The sequence below is a fragment of the Branchiostoma lanceolatum genome, chromosome 3 (assembly GCF_035083965.1).
Source record: "Branchiostoma lanceolatum isolate klBraLanc5 chromosome 3, klBraLanc5.hap2, whole genome shotgun sequence".
In the NCBI taxonomy this organism is placed as follows: Eukaryota; Metazoa; Chordata; class Leptocardii; order Amphioxiformes; family Branchiostomatidae; genus Branchiostoma; species Branchiostoma lanceolatum.
In genome coordinates, this window is record NC_089724.1 from 6,085,259 (window position 1) to 6,103,912 (window position 18,654).

Sequence of the window (18,654 nt, forward strand, 5' to 3'; positions counted from 1 at the left end):
CAGTTCACAACTAAATAAATGAGAGGTTAACGCTGAGAGTAAGTCTGAAGTTTGATCATAATTATAATCTTGAATAAGACATAATCTTGAATAACACAATGTAGTACAGTTGCAAAGAAGTTTCCTTCTGTATTTTATATCTATTCAGTAAAGCGTGCCATAACACATCAAATCTATTAACTAACAGGACCAAATATATGCCAGTACAAGTAACTTTTTTTTAAATACCATAACATCATACCACTTTGTATTCATAGAATATCTAAACTAGAGCATAAGTCAGTGCAATGTATCACAGCTTGGTAATTTTATGCAAACTGTGCAACACATAAACTTAAGAGTATAACTTCTACAAAAAATGGGCCGATCTCAGTTTAAAAAACACCCGATACTGTCAATACAAGCTTAAGATTGCATCGTAGCCCACATCCTGACCTACAACATGTTAGTCCTCAATTCAAGCCATCGGGTAGGTAAATCATGGTTTATAAGCCGAACTGGATTACGATTCGATTATCTCTAACTAATATTCAACGTATACATATCATCATAACTAAACGATGACAAAGACTGTAGAGAAGTAGACACATGAAAATACAAATCAAATTAACAACATTGCTTATGTCTTTTAATTGAAATGGGCAATAAAACTAAAATATGCACAATAAAAATAACGGCCTATTGCTTCTTCTGGCTGGCTCTTTTCACATATTCCTGAAATGAAAATAAGATTCAGGTCATCAAGGTTCAAGTGTGCAAATTGTTTCCATGATCAAACCAGTTACCTAATATGTAAATATTTTTTACATATGGCTAACTGGAAAATCAACACAAAAACTAAGCTTGAGAGCTTTTATGATGTTCACATATATGGTTAACTGGAAAATCAATACAAAAACAAAACTTAATTAAGACCCTTTAATGATGCTGAATTGCTATGTTCTAACCTTACAATGAGAACCTCGGAAATACATCTGTGTAGCCTTACAGAAAAAGGATGGCATGATACAAGACAGTGTTTCTATTAATCACCATTCTGTGAACATGCAAAACTTTCAAAATGTTCTGTGAATGAACCCCTCTGACAATGCTGTTGAGTGTTTTACTGACCATGGTTTAGCCTTCGGAACTTACCTGGTAATAGAAGTTGCTAAATAGAATAATCAGCGAAACCGAGTAGGCCATGACAGCAACGTTGTAAACTTGTGGAAATTCACAGTCTGAGAAGAAGTTCACTGTTGTGTGGGTCAGGATTGCTACAAACTGCATCTGAGGAAAAGCGAACAAAAACCTTACCATATGACCGTGGGTGTAGCGTATAATAGCACATCGTGTGTAGTCCAGTGGTTACATTGAGGAAGCTAACAGTACTATAACCATAGAGATCAGTACAACAGCTAGTACTGACCTTCTGTTGAAATGTTACTGTCTCGACAGTTAATAATATCCACAAGTTATTAAATACTGAAGTAGTAGGTCAGTGGCAGATTAGTTATTGAATCAGTGAGGCTGCCATGAAATCAGTAACTGGCAGTAGGAGATCAGTAGTTGAGTGACATCGCAAATTGCTTCTGTTGGATTGAATTCAGAATCACGTGTATGTATAAAATGACCAGGGCACAATATACAAGGTGTCCTTGTGTCCATGGCGCCGAGTTCTCTGGTTTTCATGAACTTCTGTTGTTTTTTGGTAGGTTTTTTGTTTGTTCTGAATGATAATCCATAGAACATGATGACAGTGGTACTAACTAGTTGCATGGAGGTAAGGTACCGCTTCCACCACAGGTACTTCTGCATGTGTGGTCCGATGGCAGCCATGCCGTAGTACAGGTACATGACAATGTGAATGAAAGAATTCAACATGGCTTGGAAGAACGCTGTAGAAAAACAGTGGTCATGTTACATGTTTATTAACATCTTTGAAAATGGCACGGCTTTCGTTAAACATAACTTTGTATATTTTGATGCGTTTGACTACTTTTTATTATAGACTGCGTAGAATTACCTCGAAGACAAACAATCGAATAGATGAAGGAATACGTCATCCCCTGCAAGGGTGCAGCTTTGTAACTGTTCAATTCAGTCCCTTAAATCAAAAATGAATATACATGTAGCAGCATCAGGGTGTATGGAAATGCTGCATTGTGTGTATTAATATTAGAAATTGGCCGAAACATGCACAGAGTGACACACAAAAAAACATGATACTCATCGCGTGAAGTTAACACCATTAAAGACCAGTTCCACAGATGCAAGTACGCCTGAAACATTAGTTACTCTCAATCATGACAAAACAGAGAGCTTGCTCCGGCGTTCCAATTGGTATTACTTCAAGGCAATTGGAGTGTACAGTGTTGAGTTATTCACCCTGTCCTCCTCCCACATACTTGACCCCTAGCCAGCAGTTGATGACCATGGTGCTGTGGTGGTAAACGTGAAGGAATGTCAGCTGGTTGGACTTCTTCCGCATGATGAAGAACACCTGGAACAAACATGTAGTCTTAGCTTAATTATTTTGATTGCATATCAGGTGAACCACTTAATTGTGTAATATACCCGGTTTGTGGTCAACAGATAAAGTTACATAAAATACAAAAAAAATGTAAACCAATAAACCAACACATATCCGGAAGGATTTATCTGATTCATTCACACCGGATGGATGAACCATTCTTTATTCATTAATCGTGATGGGTTTGTTAAGGATATTTCACCTAAATCTGTGGGGAAACTTATATCGTGGTACGTGGGGATATATGCTTAAGGCAACCCCAGCAATACTGCCAGACAGGCAAACCTGACAGATTAAGGTATCCAGAACACTGTCTGAAAAGGTACGAAAACCCAGCATTTGAAAACCACCCAAGACTGGAACAAACTTACCTCGTCTTTGGATGATTGCAACTACGGTCTTTTTTTTTGCGACGTAGTAAAGTGGAACGTAACGACTTTGCTTATCCCTAGCACTTTCTTCAAGCCAAGAGTGTAACAACAGATGCAATTAGCGGCAATATGGATAATGCTACCAGTCTCAACGCCACGGGCAGTCCTTTAAAATTGTATTTTTTTTTTCATCAACATGGCTATAGAGGAAATATAACATATATAGCATAAGTGGCAAATGTAATCAATAATATCATTTTTTTTTTGTAAATGATGGTTCATTCTTGTGCCGGATTAGGGTCGATCAACTTATCAGACCCCGGTAAACTAGCGTTAACGTGTTCGAGTTGTGGTTCTTCTGAAACTGGGAACTTCTGAGGGACATCCCTTACCGAAGCTAGGTACTAATCTACACCTGATTGGAGGGTGGCAATAGGTGTAAAATGGATTTTCCGAAGGGAACAACTTTGAGATCTGTCATAGAATCGAGCTCAGTACGTTCGGAACATGTTCCAGCACATTTCAACATTTTTTAAATGGTAGGTTTTTGTTATTGTCCCCATAAAATTAGGTGCTAATCATGCTCTGCCTCTGTATATTCTTCGATTTCACTGCTGGGCACTTGTGACTCTTTTGTATTGATCTGTATATGCATGGCGCTCAGGGATAATCCCCTATACTTTGCAAGGATGTGTAAATTGCCTCATTCCAAGCCAACTGACGCAGTTTTGACAATGTTTTCAGAACGTTGGAACATGTTGGAACAAATGATGAATCTATATTGCGACAGTTTACAAACTAATACAATAATGTGGTCAATGTTAGAAAAATTTTTAACATGTTGGAACACCGTAGAAAATGTTTAGAACAACAAATAAATGTTGATAATTTTTCTTAACAGTTACTTTCCCTCAATTAGATTGTTACAAAGGTTTTGAAAATGTTAGAACAAAAGGTAACAAACACCCACTCGGTAATGTGGAGTACAACACTAAGAAAAATAATGTGGAATTGTGTTTAACTTACTGTGTCCATCAGCTCAATCACTTTGGAAAAGAAAAACCACCAGCCTGCTCTGGCCATCTACAGACAGAAACACTATCAGTTATGCTTTCATAAAAAAAGTTACAAATTAATAGTGAAAGACCAAAATAAGGACAACTAACATACATGTGTACCATACAATTAACGCTTAATAGAAGGACAAGAAATAAATAAATGAGTAAAGAAATAACTTGATAAAGATAAGGGTTATTGCTGTACCCTCATAGGAAGATAGTTGTAGGAATAGTCCGCTGGTTGACACTTTAAACTATACCCTGACATCCAGGCTGCCATAAAAAGCTTTGAAAGAGAAAAAAAAAAAACGTTTGTAACAATGAAATATGACGAAAAATTATTAGAAGATATTTCAAAATATCCCGTAATAATGGAAGAAAAAAATTGATAATGTAATATCTGTACTCATCATTGTCAAATAATCTGTTACTTATTTTTTGGGGGAAACGTAATGCTCAGGCAACAGAATCCTCATAATGCTTATGACGGTTGACTTAATAGAAAACAGTAATTAATGCTTATTCCTTTAACTTTACAGTGCAACCTAGTAGATATAAGTGATATGGTAGCGGAGATAACAAATCAAAACTTAGTCTAGCTCATTCAGTTTCTGTAACTTCTAAAGACGTCATAACAAGGCGTTAGTCTTATATCGGATTATTCCGTAACCATTGAAAATTCAACAAACATGATGTTAATGCAGCTTAAATATTTAAAAAATCACAATACATTTACCTCATGAAACATGTATGCAGACAAAACCACCAGGGTAAAGTTATATGGAATGATGATGGTCTTGAGGTTGAAGGGTCGTCTCTTTTCCATGATGCTCGGACCATAGACGCAGAGAAGCACATATAAGGCAAGCAGAGAAAGTATGGGGAGAGGGCTCTGCATTAGGAACCAGGGGTCTGTACGTGGATCTGAATGTATTTGTGTAGTCAGAAAACAACTTTAAGCATAAAATTGAACAAACAGCCTTATAAATCTGATCATATTTATACATAATATTTTAGAATTACTGCATCTGATATCATTCTTTATCTTCCTTTTTCTATTCAGAACACCATTATTGGACATTAAAATAACTGTTCAAGTTTGTAGCTTGTGCATTTGACAGTATTGGGTCATCCCAGTATCATTTGCGATCACCATATGCTTATTTGTAAATAGCGTAAGGGTAAAATGGTAGATTTACTTGTATAAAACTGTCAGATCAAACGTGAAAAATGTTAACATGACTTTTCCAACTGACAAAAAATAATTCTGATTTAATGTGGTCTAAACGAATAAATTCCCCCATAGAAATCCCTAGATCGGGACTTAATTTTTGCCTTAGAATTTTAAAATCCCCTGACCATACCATATCCATGATTGCCTGCATTGCTACCTCGCACTACTACTACGCTAGTGAAATGAAATACTGGCCAGAGAAAAATCGTCTACTGCTTTCCTTAACTTACAGTTTTCTAAATCTATTTTGTTACTGTGTTCAAAGAAAAGTTACACACACGTCATTATCAAGTGATTATTTTCATACCCCCATTTTCCACCATCCAGGTGTAAAAGTTAGCAGCACCTTTCAGGGCAGTCGTCATTGTTCCCCGCTAAGCTAGAGAAAAGAGAAAGAAAATTTCCTTTCACATCATTTATCAATTCAGGGTTAAAGGTAACCATAAGATAACATCTAATTTTCTTCGAAGTGATACAGGTCATCAGTACTTATGTGTCTTCAACGTATGTAGGGATATTTAAGACACTCATTATTTTGATGAAGAAATATAAGGTTTCGAAAATTGGTGTCAATTTGTTCGACTTTTTTTATTGAAAGGTGGTTATCTTAATATTCTTGAACCTTACCGAAACATAAATCATAAGTTACAAGATAGCATTGTTTTGGTCAACATATACCCTTTTTAACGCATATCATATACATAACACAATTTGAAATGCAACCTGCCTGTGCACCTTAGTGTAGGGCAAATTTGAGCTGTTCGGATATTTTTATGTCTACTAAACCTGCATTGGTCAACAGGCAGTTGATATAGACTTTTGTTATTCACTACAATTTGCTGTACAAATCATAAGCTCATGTCAAATGTCAAATAAAGAATTCAATTGTTTCAAAGCAGTTGCATGTGTCTAACCCAACAACTGTTCTTAGTGAAGATCTTTTTAAGAAATTTGGGTTTTGGGTTTAGACAATCTTTATTTCTCCAACCGCACCTCCCGTCTTGCCACTAAGACTGAGTGCATTCTTATCATTGACGACCGGGTTAAACTTGGTAGAAAAATTTGCATGAAAACATCCCTTGTTAAGCACTGAAGGTCAATTCAGTATCCTAATGACATCGGCCAAGGGCACCCGACTATTAAACGAATGGATACAAAAAACGGTGTGGAAGGTAATGATATCTTATCGTTTGGGCAGGTGTAAAAAGTTACCAATCCGTAAATCATCGTTCAAAGAAAGCTTGTTAAAACCCCAGCGACATAAGTAATCAAAATACAGACTAGTACCTAAGAAGGCTGAAAACAAATGACGTAGAAAAGAGTCGTGGGGAACACACTCTTCCCTCCCCAATTCCTCCAATTAGAAATGTCTCGTCTTTTGAAGAATTCTTAAGGAAAATATAAAAAAAGACCTATTACATTCCATGTGTAACAGGACAAAAAGGATTAATGTACTTACGAATACGTTTTTTTTTGACCAGCTAGCCGCAGGTTCACACTCCGTCTAAGTGCGTCCTCTAAATCTGACAACAGGTTCTAACTGGCCTTCGCCGGCGTCACTGGCATTTTTGCATAATTCGCGGACGACAGTCTAGTAGCTAGCTCATGCAACATTGAAAACATATTGACATGATAATACTGTTAGGGTTTCAAAGTTGCCTGTTGGAGTATCTAAAGATTTGACGACTAAGCCTGGAATATGTTGGTACAACACTTGACTATAAACGCAAGGTACCGGTCTTTTGGGGAATTCAGAGTAGCTACTCACTGGTCTGTGAAATGGCACTTCCCACAATGCATGTGGATAACTGTAAGAAAAAGGAGGACAGGACGGTAATAAGCCCATTCGTAATTCCGACTTTGCATGTGCAGTGTCAAACGTGAAGGCCCCTGGCCTGTAGACAGTTCTCGTCTCGACATTTTCTAGATTTGGATAACAATGCCCAGACGGGTTATCAGGGGCCTATACCTTTGACACTGCATGTGCGTAGTCGGAATTACGAATGGGCTTATTAATAATCACCGGCAGCTTGTTTTAAAACAATTATCTTTAGACGTTTCTATTTGAAGGAAACTAGCCACAAAACGAATATAACTGGCGCAAGCAAGCAAGCTAACTAATACTTTCCAGTTGGTTTATGACTTGAATCACTGAATCAAACAAGTTAGATGTCACATTTGCCCGTATTGATCTTTACGAACCATTTGCACCCCAGGCATACATTTTAAACCATTTTCATCTGAAGACGTATTTATTTCGTGTCAGTAAACCTTTACTATAACTCCTACTCGATAAAATACATGTTCTTATTATTTTTCTGCCCCCCAAAAACGTCATCTGGATGAGAAAGTTTACACCGGGACGACGGGGGATACAAACTTAGCCACGTTTGGGATACGGTTCTCACCGCAAATGCGCCACCTACTTCGGCTACTTATAGCGCTGAGAAGCAACACTCCAGTCAAAAGCTATGAGAAATGTGTCTGAGAGACACCTTACGTCAGCAGGTGATACCTCCTGGTTGTGTAAAAAAATAATCTCAAATATACTCTTATTTTTCTTGTTTATTCTTACAAGTACAAAGAGAACTGATTTCTTAATCAAGATAGAGTTTCTTTACACAGGAATACATTTCTGTCCTCAAAATTGAATTCCGTAAAGCTAGAAATAGTTTTAAGACTAAGTTGTTGTATCGACAACAAAAATTCATCGATGATAGTGATTTGTAGATAATTATGTATCTATCATAATCAATAAACTTAATAAAGGTTTTGTGTGTTTTTCCATCGTTAATCATTTGCCAAAGATTGCAAATATAAACCAATTTGTAATACTAGAATTTCTTATAGTCTTCCTTTTTTCCTGATCATGTGCATATGAATACCTAATTCAGTGACTTTCTAAAACCGTCAGCGCTGCCGTGTGTTAATTGTTGTCGACTTATAATTTATGACTAGTACTTGTGGAAAGCGTTTCGTCGGAAGGGTGTATTATCTATGGTCCAACAAGTCCCTTAGCCTAGAACAACACACAAAAACCATTCGAATGATTGCCATTCCTATATCGCCCACCCCATATAAATACCTTATGTATCAAACACTCTATCGTCTTCATTCCTTGCAAATATCATACATTGGTTTTCTTAGTATGTTGCAAGTATACGTATTCTTATCAATTGAATAACTAGTTTATCTCATCATACGACCACAAAAAAAGACATAAAAGCATCAATTGTGGAGTTGTAAAACTTTAAAAATGGCTCAAATATCTAGAGCATATTTAAAGCATAGCCTTGGTTGGTTAGCATTTTTTTTTTCTTAAACGAAAATCACCTGTCTCACACTTTATTGTTTGAATCATATAGAGCTGAGTAATCTAGGCTATGCAGGAATATACAGAAACAGTTTCGGACACAAAAAATACTCGGATTTTATCTTCACACTGACATAAGTTCTCCCGTACATATAGATAACTATAAAAACATGGACTATGTTTCACCTACACAAAGTTTGTTAGCCGATGCGTCTGCAATATCAAATTTTCGAGAAATTATTACAAACAAACAGCATGAAACTTCTCCTGTGATGTGAAATATGAATCACATGACTTTATTTGGTGAAAAGAGAAAATCGTGTCCTTTGCCTAGAAGGTTAAAATGGGTGGTAACGTTGGGTAACATAAATTCGTGGGGTACTTAAATTCGGAATTTTTCGAAAACGGGGTATTTAGGGATATGTGCTAGATGCAACATCAGTAATACCGCTAGAAATGCAAACGTGACAGACTAACGCATTCAGAACACTGTCTGAAAAGCTTCAATAACCATGCATTAGAAATTGGCGACGTCAAAAACTCTCCGTCCCTTATTGACAGAGTCTGTGGGCTTCGTGGGAGACTCACACTGCACGGTTGTTCGCTGGTTTATAAGACAAATGTCACATCTCCTGCCTGCTAAACACAATTATTTACAAGACAACTTATTACAATCTCTTTTGTTAACCTGCAACTGGATTCTAAGTGTGATCAATCATCAAAACTCCTCTTTGTTGCTACAACCTACGTCACGTGTATTTTCCCGCCGCCATATTGTTACCCAGAATCATGTCGTCAAGCAGACGACAAAAGGTTTGTGAGGAACACTTTTTTGTCTAAATGTTGCGTGTGATAGTGGACTGAAGACGATATTTTCCTCAAAGTTTGCTCCTAACACAACAAGGAACACATGGACATAGTAGTATAACCATTGCTACGGCATCCAGCTAACTTGCCATGAATAATGTACACGTTGCCATGACGGTGGGGATCGACTTTGAGTGACGTTCTACCGACTCAACATACGGGATGTTAGCAAAGGCCTGATGTGTGCGGTACGGCGGTTTTTTCGTGTATTTTTTTTACTTGGACACGTCTATATCCATAGCACTCTCCTCAAGCCAAGGATGGAACGAAAAGCTGCTGTATAAAATGTGATTAGCGGTAAGATATTCAAGACGAATCTTCTCTCCCGAATTAATGTGCCCCCCTGTCCGACAGCACCGTAATTGTGCGTGCGGCGGACGGTAGTTTCAAGTTGAAATATTATGGTGTCAGCACGACTAGAGACAAAATCTACCATATATATGATTAGTGCAAAGATAGTACATGATACTGACAGAATAATAGAAAAAAAGGATGGTTTATTGTTCTGCTAGATTGATTTCAGTCAACCATTATCGGAAAAATCCCGAATTTAGGTTACCCAACGTTACAAGCAAGTAAACGTTAGAGAAGTATTGCTGTGAAAATTGTGATTGAGCAAAGCCGGACATGCTACATTGCCCAATATTGATTGATTACTTTTAACTAATCAATTAATATTGGGCAATGTTGACGTTAATAAAAAAAACTTACTCAAAGTTTACAATTACGCTTGTTCAGCCGTCTTACTCATCCTACATGTACAAGAATTGCCTATAATAGACCACCCTTCTTGTAATCTGGCTCCAGATACATAAGTGTTTTAGATACATTATTAGCAGTGGATTGTGGTACATCTAAATACTTCACATATGTAAATATTATACCTGAACCCTGCTACAGCACCATTTACCTTTTTTATCCTGTAACGCTCCTGTGATGATGATTTTATCTCTCAAATTGCGTTGTCTTACTAATATCATGTCCGTCGATATTACATAATGACCCACCTACGATTTCTTTATCTATTGCTATATGCTCCTTTTAATGCGAAACATGAAAAAAGGTTACACGTACTTCAGCCGTTAGCTGCTAGGTGGTACTATTGTGTAATAATGTCTAATTTGTAATGATAAACCATGTATACATATCGTATTTCAGTCTGCCTTGGGATCACCATCTACATCTAGCTCGGTAGGGTGGATGGGGATGGGCTTGCTCCTGCGCTTGACGCGGGCGAACGGTCCGATGTCCGGGTCCGTGACGAAGTCGTACATGACTCGGCTCCACGATGTGTGGTGAGGGAGGTTCTCATAAAACTCGGGGGCGATCTCACGTACCTGGAGAAACGTGTGGGTAATACCTATATATTTTAGTTCATTGAATAACAATAATAGTAATATCAATTTTATAATTATAATTTTGATAGTAATTAAAGACAATGATGATTATGTTTTAGATGATTATTGATGATAATGATAATTTTATGATAATAATTTTTTCATAAGTGATCACATGCATGTATGATACATCATGGCACTTCCAAAGTTTGCATCAAAGAGCATATTTCAACGATATGGCAACGATACCCTACTGTTTTTCACTAATGATTGCTCATACAATGTCAAAAGCGCTATTCTTTTTGCGGGGTTGCAAATGATGTGTTTTAAAGGTAAGTTGTGCACATGTTATTAATTTGTTGTATTTGTATTTTCTAATTAACTAATGTATCATAGATGAATATGACACTTGTTTTTGTTGTTTTTAGTTAGCTTGAAGCATATCTTTACTATGAGTAGTCACTTTGGGAAGTCTGCACCCCGGAATATTGGGAAAGTCGTGGTGCTCGTTGTGATAACCCACGTTGAATGTGACTGCGTTCAGTGGACCGTAGTAGGAATAAGTCTCGTAGCCTTTCTTGAACATGTAGTGATCTGAGATGAAATGACCGGCCACAGGATGAGCTCCCAAAACAAGCACATTGCCGATCACAAGGTACGCGAGAGACTGTGGTGTGAATATAAGAATGATTATAGTTACATGTATATTAATGTATTAATAGAGTAACAAAGAACATCTAGTACCCTCAAGTTGTTTTGGAATGATTTAATTAGAAGTATGATCAGATAAGATAGGACATGTAAACTGCAAATAATTCAAAACAAGAGTCCGTAGACCTCATACCTACGTTACGTATGTAAAGTTTTTTTTAATGTTTTGCTTTATCTTGTTTCAGAAATCGACTGAGAAATAATGACATAGGCTACTTTGTACTCTAGGCTGAATCCCATCTGTTCCTAAAGGGCTTGTGATTTTTCTATTTCCTGGCCAAACAACTAGTTCGTTTATATTAATACAAGCCAAGCCGAACTTCATTACACCCAAAACTCTACAACTAAACTTCTTCACTACACTGCTGTATGAAGCAAAGAGTTAGGAAACATCATATAGCAATTGGAAAAAGATAATACTCTTATTATGCAAACGATATCCACATTGTTAAAATTTATGCATGCTTAATTACAGCTTTAACTAACTTCCCTATGCATAAGTATGAAATTCCTTACATTTACCGCTTATATGGAATTATGGTACTTTTATATCAATATGCAAATTAGGGCTTTATTTGCATAATCGGTGTCTGTTGATGCTCCACCTTCCATGAACTGAGCATGTATTGATTCCAGTTGTATAAAACACTGGCATTCCAGAATTTATCCATTTATCATGCAAATTAAGACCCACTGGGCAGCTGAGACGATAGAAGTAAGCCATGTGTGGCAAACTGACCACTGGCCTTGTTTTCTTTGAAAGTTCACAGTTTTAAAACATGTTCGGATGGTGCAATCATGTTGAAACATTCCTTCCTGAATACTGGTATGCAATTCTACAATGTTTACTCGACTTACTATACTATGTAAATTAATGGTAGGAAAATCGACCTTCTGAATTGACCCTATCTTACATAGTGGGGCTTTAAAAAATGAAGCACTCACTTTGCTTCCAAAGTAGTACAGGAGGACCACATCAAAGGCGGACTGGACAATGATGTTGATGATATCGAGCCCTGTGACAGGCTTAGGTCGCAGGAGGGGTGGACGAAGTCCGTAGAAGAACGGCTGAAGGAAGACCCAGATGCACTTGGTGAAGGTGTTGTGGAAGAGAACACCTTCCATCTTTGATGGCAGATCCATATCAATCCCTTCATTTCCCTAGAAAACCGTGTAAGTAATCAGGATATTTTCTTTCATGTATATGTTTTTTAATGTTATCTATTTTGGCTGTTAAAAAGTACAGCCAGGGCTACCCAGCTAGCCGAAGGCTATTACAAAGGGTTAGCCCCGGGAAGCTTGAACGAACCTTGAACGAGGACCTTATTCCACCAATGTGATAAAAGAAAGTATGAGTATTACCTGGTATTTGTGATGCTCTAAATGATACCTCTTATACATGATGGAAAAGGGCACGACAAGGATCACGTTTCCCACAATGCCCAGGATACGGTTGTGAAGGGGACGAGAGTGGCCAAAGGCCAGATTGTGTGAGATTTCGTGGATGGCGAGCATCATGGCGTGGTTGATGACGCCACCGAAACAGTACGCCAAGAGTACGATTACCGGCCATGGTGCGTCCTGTCATGTAAATAAAGAAAGTAAAACTTCTGAGCTGTTTTTTTTATGTCCAGAAACAAAACAGCTCAGATACGTGTATTTACTCTATTATAATGATTTAATTCTCAATTGCGCATTTTCATTTGTACATTATTCCGCATTTAATGAATCTTTTGCTTTTTGGTATCATACATGCAGTTTAACTACAGAATTTAGCTGTTATCTTTAATAGATTCATTAGTATGTGGAAACATGAGGCAGCCTTAGTCGAGAAAAAAATGAGTCACAAAATAAAGGTTAATACTTTGAATTTTCACAACTGAACAATTTTTTTTCGGGACTCTTTGCAACAGGCAAATAGATTTACATGTATCTACTCTGACTCACTATCATTGCTGGTAACCCTGTTGCTAGGTTATCAAAGAGATTGACATTTTCAGCAAAACCTCACCTGTACAAAGTAGCAGGCTATCAGCTGGAGGGTGATCATGAAGCCCACCTTGTACACCATGTTGGAGTCAGGACCGAACAGTTCCTTAATCTGCGGGTACTTGGCTGTACACGAAAAACAACACAACAATTTAGAACTGTTTTCAAGGTACAAGAACAAGAAAATCAATCTAGGTGCAAGAAATACATTCTGACCGCAAGAAAATATTCTAGGAATATTGGTCAATTCTCCGTAAGAATAAAATTCTTAGCACAAGAAAAATATGGGTTTCTTGAATTTGCTAAAAACAGAGACTTTTATTTTTCTTGTATTGTATGCTTGCTGAAATATAGATTTTCATACAAAAAGAAAAACAAGAGAAGTAAGAAAAGGCATTTTTGGTACTGTAGCCATCATCAACCAGGCAACAGAAACACTACCAAAAGTACCTTTTCTTTTTTTCTTGTTTCTTCTTATACACGGAAGCATATTCTTCAAAGAAGAAAACTTTCTGTTTTTAGAAAAAACATTTGTCAACGACTTTAAGTTCTTAAGAAATTTTTCTTTAAGATTACCCAAGAAAGGGAAGAGAAAAAAGGCTAATATCTTTTCAGAAATAGCAAGAAAAATAATCCTGAAGTCAATAAAAACAAGACATTTAGACTTGAACTTCTAGAAATTCTTGAGAGTGAAAATCTCTTAACTGAAGATAATTAGGAAAGTGTTCCTTTTTGTCAGAATTCCCATGGAAAGAATCAGACTAATTCTTCAATTTTTCTTTCTTATTCATTCTTGAAATTCTTAATATAAGAAAATGTGTCCATGAGTTAATAAAAACTATGAAAGCAAAAAAAAGTATTGGTAGTAAAGAAATGGACCGGAATGAGCATTGCGAGAACAGCTGAGGACAGGGCTAGGAGGAAGAAGGATAGTGGACTGCTCAGTCATGGTGCCCCAACGAGCCAACAAGAGGTCAAGGGATAGGTGAGGTGAACAGTCGTTTTGGATCTCCCAAGCGAGTATCTCATGAGACAGCGCCTATTTGGACCAAATCATTGAGGCTCCTTTCTAATTTGCGTGGCAGGTAAAATATGTCATATGCCCACTAAAGATGAGCAAATTTTCATGCCACATACATGCCATGCTTGTTTGGCTATGGTTTGGCACAGTGAATGTTCATATTGTATAGGGCTGCTGACACAGTTTTGAGTATATTCAAGTCCGTAATTGTTGCGAAATCGACATTTTTTTGGTTTAGGTAAAGTTGTAGCCTACGAAGTCATTTCTTTTACTTCGATAACGATGATGTTTAACGGTAGTAAAATCAACTTCTTCCCCGCAAATTTAACTTATTAGAAAGACACTGTTCGTGGCACTGTAAATGTAATAAATTATAAAACTTGAGTGCAGTGCAACGAAGTCCTTATAACTGTTGTCACGCGTCCAATATTCCCTAAGTTCCCAGCTATAAACTTACCCATGATCGCTTTTCTCCTTGAAGCGTGGGGCTCGTCTGTGTAGACCCACTCGAAGTCGGTTCGAGAGACTTGTCCTCCCATGTTGTCGGCTGTGGTCTATCGGCCGGGTGTAGTTCATGTGACGTTGGCCTGTGTATACTGTTGGAAGCGAGTCACGCTTAAAGGTGGTAAACAACGGGGGTGGGGCACACTTGTCCAATACATATGACTTATGTTTTGACACTTTTGGGACTTGGGTAAAGTTTACGGGGAAGAAATTGTTTTCCACACGACCCATTGTTGTGCAACCTGGTTTTCGAACCGAAAAAAATAAATGTCGTCTACAGCAAACTTAACATGAAACAACAAAATGTCAATGCCAAACTCTGGTGGACTTGAATATAGGACGCGTTTACAATTGTGCGATCCGATCCCGTAACCTGGGAACCATACTAGGATACCGGGCCGCTAGCGAGTCCCTTCGGCGGCCCGAGACCGTCAGCCCGCCCGATCTAAATTAACGCTCCGGGGAGTTGTAGCCCGGGGAGTGGACCGCGCCCTAGTTGTTGGTAACGGCCGGCCAACTCTCTGGCTGGAACTCCCCCGTCGCACTCATTTGTATCGGCGGGCTTAGAGCTTTGGGCCGTCGAAGGAACCGGCTAAACGGCCCGATAACAGTCTGGCTCCCAGGATACCAATCCCGGGAAAGGCCGGAAATAGGATGGCTCCTGAGAAAAGTATAAATTCACTCATGTACTGCTCTACTAATGTAAGTATATCATAATCAGTACGACCGTATCAGTGTTTTATGCTTTTGATGTTAGACAAAACACTTGTTTGCGATGTCATTACTTTTTTTTTTACATTTCGAAACGTCAACATGCAAACCGTAAAAATAAAACAAAGACTTAAACCATCTCAAACAACAGATTGCAGTGTGGTAATGTCAATGATACATAGGCAGTGCCAAACGTTCAAACTCCTGGTCAGCAAGATGGTACCAATACTGAAAAAAACACGATTTGATGTAGAAATGAATAAAAAAAAGGATAGCCAAACGTAATAAATTATATTGCAGTTGAAACAGGATACAGATTAAGGACGAGTGTACTTACCTTTCGTTGTTTACCGGCCGAATATGAGGCTCACACTCCGTCTGGATGTACGTATATGTGTTGACTAAGACTGACACCACTGATATGCAGGCTCCAAGCGTCACTGGCATTTTGCATAATTAGGCCATGTTATCTTGATTATATGGATGACATCCTCTGGGAACCCCAAAACTGATACGAGCGTGACAATAAAAGTTTGGCAAAAAAAAAACGTTGCCTTCATTACGAAATCGGAGTCATCAGGACGCTTGAATCATCAATGATGAAACATAAAAGTGTTTATTTGAAGATTTATCAACACTGGTATCTCATGTATTAAGAGCATAAAACAAAGCTTCGTTGAAACCTTGTTGGAAAAAAAGGTGTTCTGTTAGCATCTACGATGAAATGTCTTTCAGTGAAAAAATCGAACACATTGTGACACTTCTTCTCGAGGCTGCAAAGACCCCATTGAATTCTTTCAAATAAGCATTTTAATTCATACATTCATACAAAAACACAGCATAGTTAACATGTAGTGTGAATGCCCATTCTGAAATACTAGTACGCCGACGGTCTCACAGTGACCCCTATCTGTTTCTGTCAGTACTGCATGCAGTACCGCTATCCATGACTGCAGTTTTGACAAGAATCGATAAAGGTCGCTATTTCTCGGCGGGAATACCTTAGTCTCCCGGGGTTATCAAGCCTTCCTTACCTTATATCGAAAACAAATATATATATATATATACTAGATATGATGTGTTTTTCTACAAACATGACTAGAGAGACGCATGGCTCTCGTCTGCACAGGTTAAATGATTGTTGATTTAGAACTCTGGAAGGGGCATTCTGACGCAGCCTTGTCTTTGTAACTATGTTCCTCTTCAGTCATTGTTTTGTTATATCGACGCCATTCAGACTACTTTTTGTGCCTACAATGTCTTTATATAAAGAATTAGACTGAGTTTAATCAAGGAGGCTCAATCAAAATTTGATACTTCGATCGAATAAGTTTCAAAGTCTTGAGGGGACAGGTTACAGGTGGGCTGTCACAAGGTCGTCAAAAGAATTCGAGGATTCTGAATTATCTTAAACCTTTGTTATTAGGCCATGTTGATTTGATTATATGGATGAAATCCCAAAACTGATGCGAGCGTGCGAATAGAAAAAACATTTTGCCAAAAAAGTTGCCTTCATTATAAAATGTTTTAGGCCATTTTAGACCATCAAAATTAATAGTATGACATGTCGGTCTACCTAAAGCTGTGCAACATGGACCTTTGAATTATATACTAGCTACTACCTCTAATTTGGAAATATTCTCACCTGCTCTGGCACTCGTAAACATGGACACGGTCTATGAAAAAGCGACCTGGCTATCATTCTCAACTTCTCATACTATCACGCAGCCACATACCTTTGACATTATAGGGATGACAACAAAGTTACTTGCCCCCATTGCCGGCCATGATAAGCCCCACTAAAGTAAGGCCCTATAAAAGTACTTACCTTAACTTCAATCTTAAAAACTCTTCTCCACCAGGAAGTCACAAGGTTATACTTGATAAACATGCAAAGAAAACAAAGGGTTGTACAGCTCAGACTCGCAGAAACGCCACCCGGAAGTAAACAGACCCTATCTCTGACCTAGTTCCCGGCCATATGCATCCGCATGACCCAACAACTCACATATGTTCTTACGCCACCCAAATTGCTGAACTAAATAATTTTCAACTTATATGGGAAAGCTAAGACCCTACCTGTTCCTTCTAACCAAAAAAGTCTCCAGATTGGGCAAAAAATTTCAAGGTAAAGAAAGGTTTCAAAGATTTTAAGTAGGAACTACAAACGAGTTCAAAGATTGCGCAACTCAACTTAGGGGTAAGCCCTATAGACCGTGGTAACTGCAAGGATAGACACAATCTGTGGCGAGACGTTTACGCGTCTTCAGCAAGCTAGCTATAGGGACAAGTTCATATCGGATAACCACGGTAAGATCATTCTAGCCTACTTTGATCGCATCCCTAACGTTAGATAGTCATAGCATGCATTACTAAAAGCTGCAGTTACATATGTCATTAGTTTACTAACGTAAGATTTCCAGCGAAGATGTAAAGGGGTCGGCCGACCATTTTGTGAGATCTAAAATGACATTCTGGCAGACGTTTTCTTGACCACTGTGGTGTTGTTCACAGATTTCATAAGGTCAATTTGTGAAGTCACAGTTTGTAAATATGTGTATTATGTTTATTTCTCCAAATTCTATTTCTTTCGAATTCATCACAATCTGTCCGTTGTCAATATTCGATCCATATTTCCGGGCCGCGTGACTTAAATGTGACTTCAATAAAATTATGATTCTAGGCCCCTTTCCAGCTTGAAAAGTTGGTCTTAGGTCGCTAAAACTGTATTTGTATAAATTTATTACCAGCATAACTACCCCTACCCCTAGGAGGTATAAACCAGATTCGCAGGCACGCGGGGCGGTAGCAGATTGTTATATTACACTGAACGACATCTAGCCTTTGCTAATCAACCCATCTAATAAGGATGCCCCGACTGTACTTAGTGACAAGTTTTTTAGAAAAGAACAAATTTTTATCACATCAATTCTGGGCTGATACTTGAAGGCATGACTATTTTTTTTTTGTGTGTGTGTGTGTGTGTTTAGCTAGGATAGGATAGTTTTGGTGACACTAACTCCCTT

General features: G+C 38.0%; 2 protein-coding genes across 2 annotated transcripts; both read right to left on the reverse strand.

Annotated features, from left to right (window-relative positions):
* Positions 1-678: 678 nt before the first annotated feature.
* LOC136429252 (very long chain fatty acid elongase 4-like) lies at positions 679-4,767 on the reverse strand. Its single transcript, XM_066419115.1, has 7 exons — positions 4,678-4,767; positions 4,147-4,227; positions 3,910-3,966; positions 2,368-2,482; positions 1,750-1,877; positions 1,135-1,269; positions 679-714 (listed from the first exon to the last, which is right to left on the reverse strand). Exons 1-7 carry the CDS (start codon positions 4,765-4,767, stop codon positions 679-681), a joined length of 642 nt encoding a protein of 213 aa, XP_066275212.1.
* A 4,001-nt stretch (positions 4,768-8,768) lies between these two features.
* LOC136429868 (sphingolipid delta(4)-desaturase DES1-like) lies at positions 8,769-15,050 on the reverse strand. The gene is made up of 6 exons (XM_066419947.1): positions 14,871-15,050; positions 13,415-13,518; positions 12,766-12,984; positions 12,349-12,564; positions 11,156-11,359; positions 8,769-10,692 (listed from the first exon to the last, which is right to left on the reverse strand). Exons 1-6 carry the CDS (start codon positions 14,950-14,952, stop codon positions 10,510-10,512), a joined length of 1,008 nt encoding a protein of 335 aa, XP_066276044.1. The 5' UTR covers positions 14,953-15,050; the 3' UTR covers positions 8,769-10,509.
* Between the last annotated feature and the right edge of the window lie 3,604 nt (positions 15,051-18,654).